Raw genomic sequence first — 352 nt, 5'->3', positions numbered from 1 at the left:
TTATTGAAACTAAAGATTATGCATCCAACGTCCACAGACCTATATCATAACTTTAGGAAGTTACACCACAAGAAACTTTTTGATTCAACATTCAAACCGTGTCGATACGCACCGCAAGATACAATTTGAAATATTCGTTGTCATGGTCCTTCTCCTTACAGTACTGCTGGCAAAGGCTCTGGTCCAAACAGTAACGTGTGTAAGGGTGGAACAATTCGTCGAACTGTGAAGAAAGAAAGGCATATAAATAAGTGGATAAATAAGCAGTCCAATAGAGGAAAAGACTATCACAAACACGCATGTAAGATGTGGTGCAAGATGACCGATGTCAGAGGGAAAAATGCTTCTCGAG

General features: G+C 39.8%; 1 protein-coding gene across 1 annotated transcript in view; it reads right to left on the bottom strand.

Annotated features, from left to right (window-relative positions):
* The window catches only part of LOC119591536 (pleckstrin homology domain-containing family G member 5-like), a gene marked incomplete at its 5' end in the record, with an annotated part of 10,063 nt that overhangs the window by 9,167 nt on the left and 544 nt on the right, over positions 1 to 352 (bottom strand). Inside the window, 1 exon segment of the mRNA XM_037940286.1 lies at positions 113 to 223. Coding sequence (XP_037796214.1) covers positions 113 to 223 — 111 coding nt within the window.

This window comes from Penaeus monodon, chromosome 28, assembly GCF_015228065.2.
Source record: "Penaeus monodon isolate SGIC_2016 chromosome 28, NSTDA_Pmon_1, whole genome shotgun sequence".
NCBI lineage: Eukaryota > Metazoa > Arthropoda > Malacostraca > Decapoda > Penaeidae > Penaeus > Penaeus monodon.
This window is presented reverse-complemented; position numbering and strand designations above follow the sequence as displayed.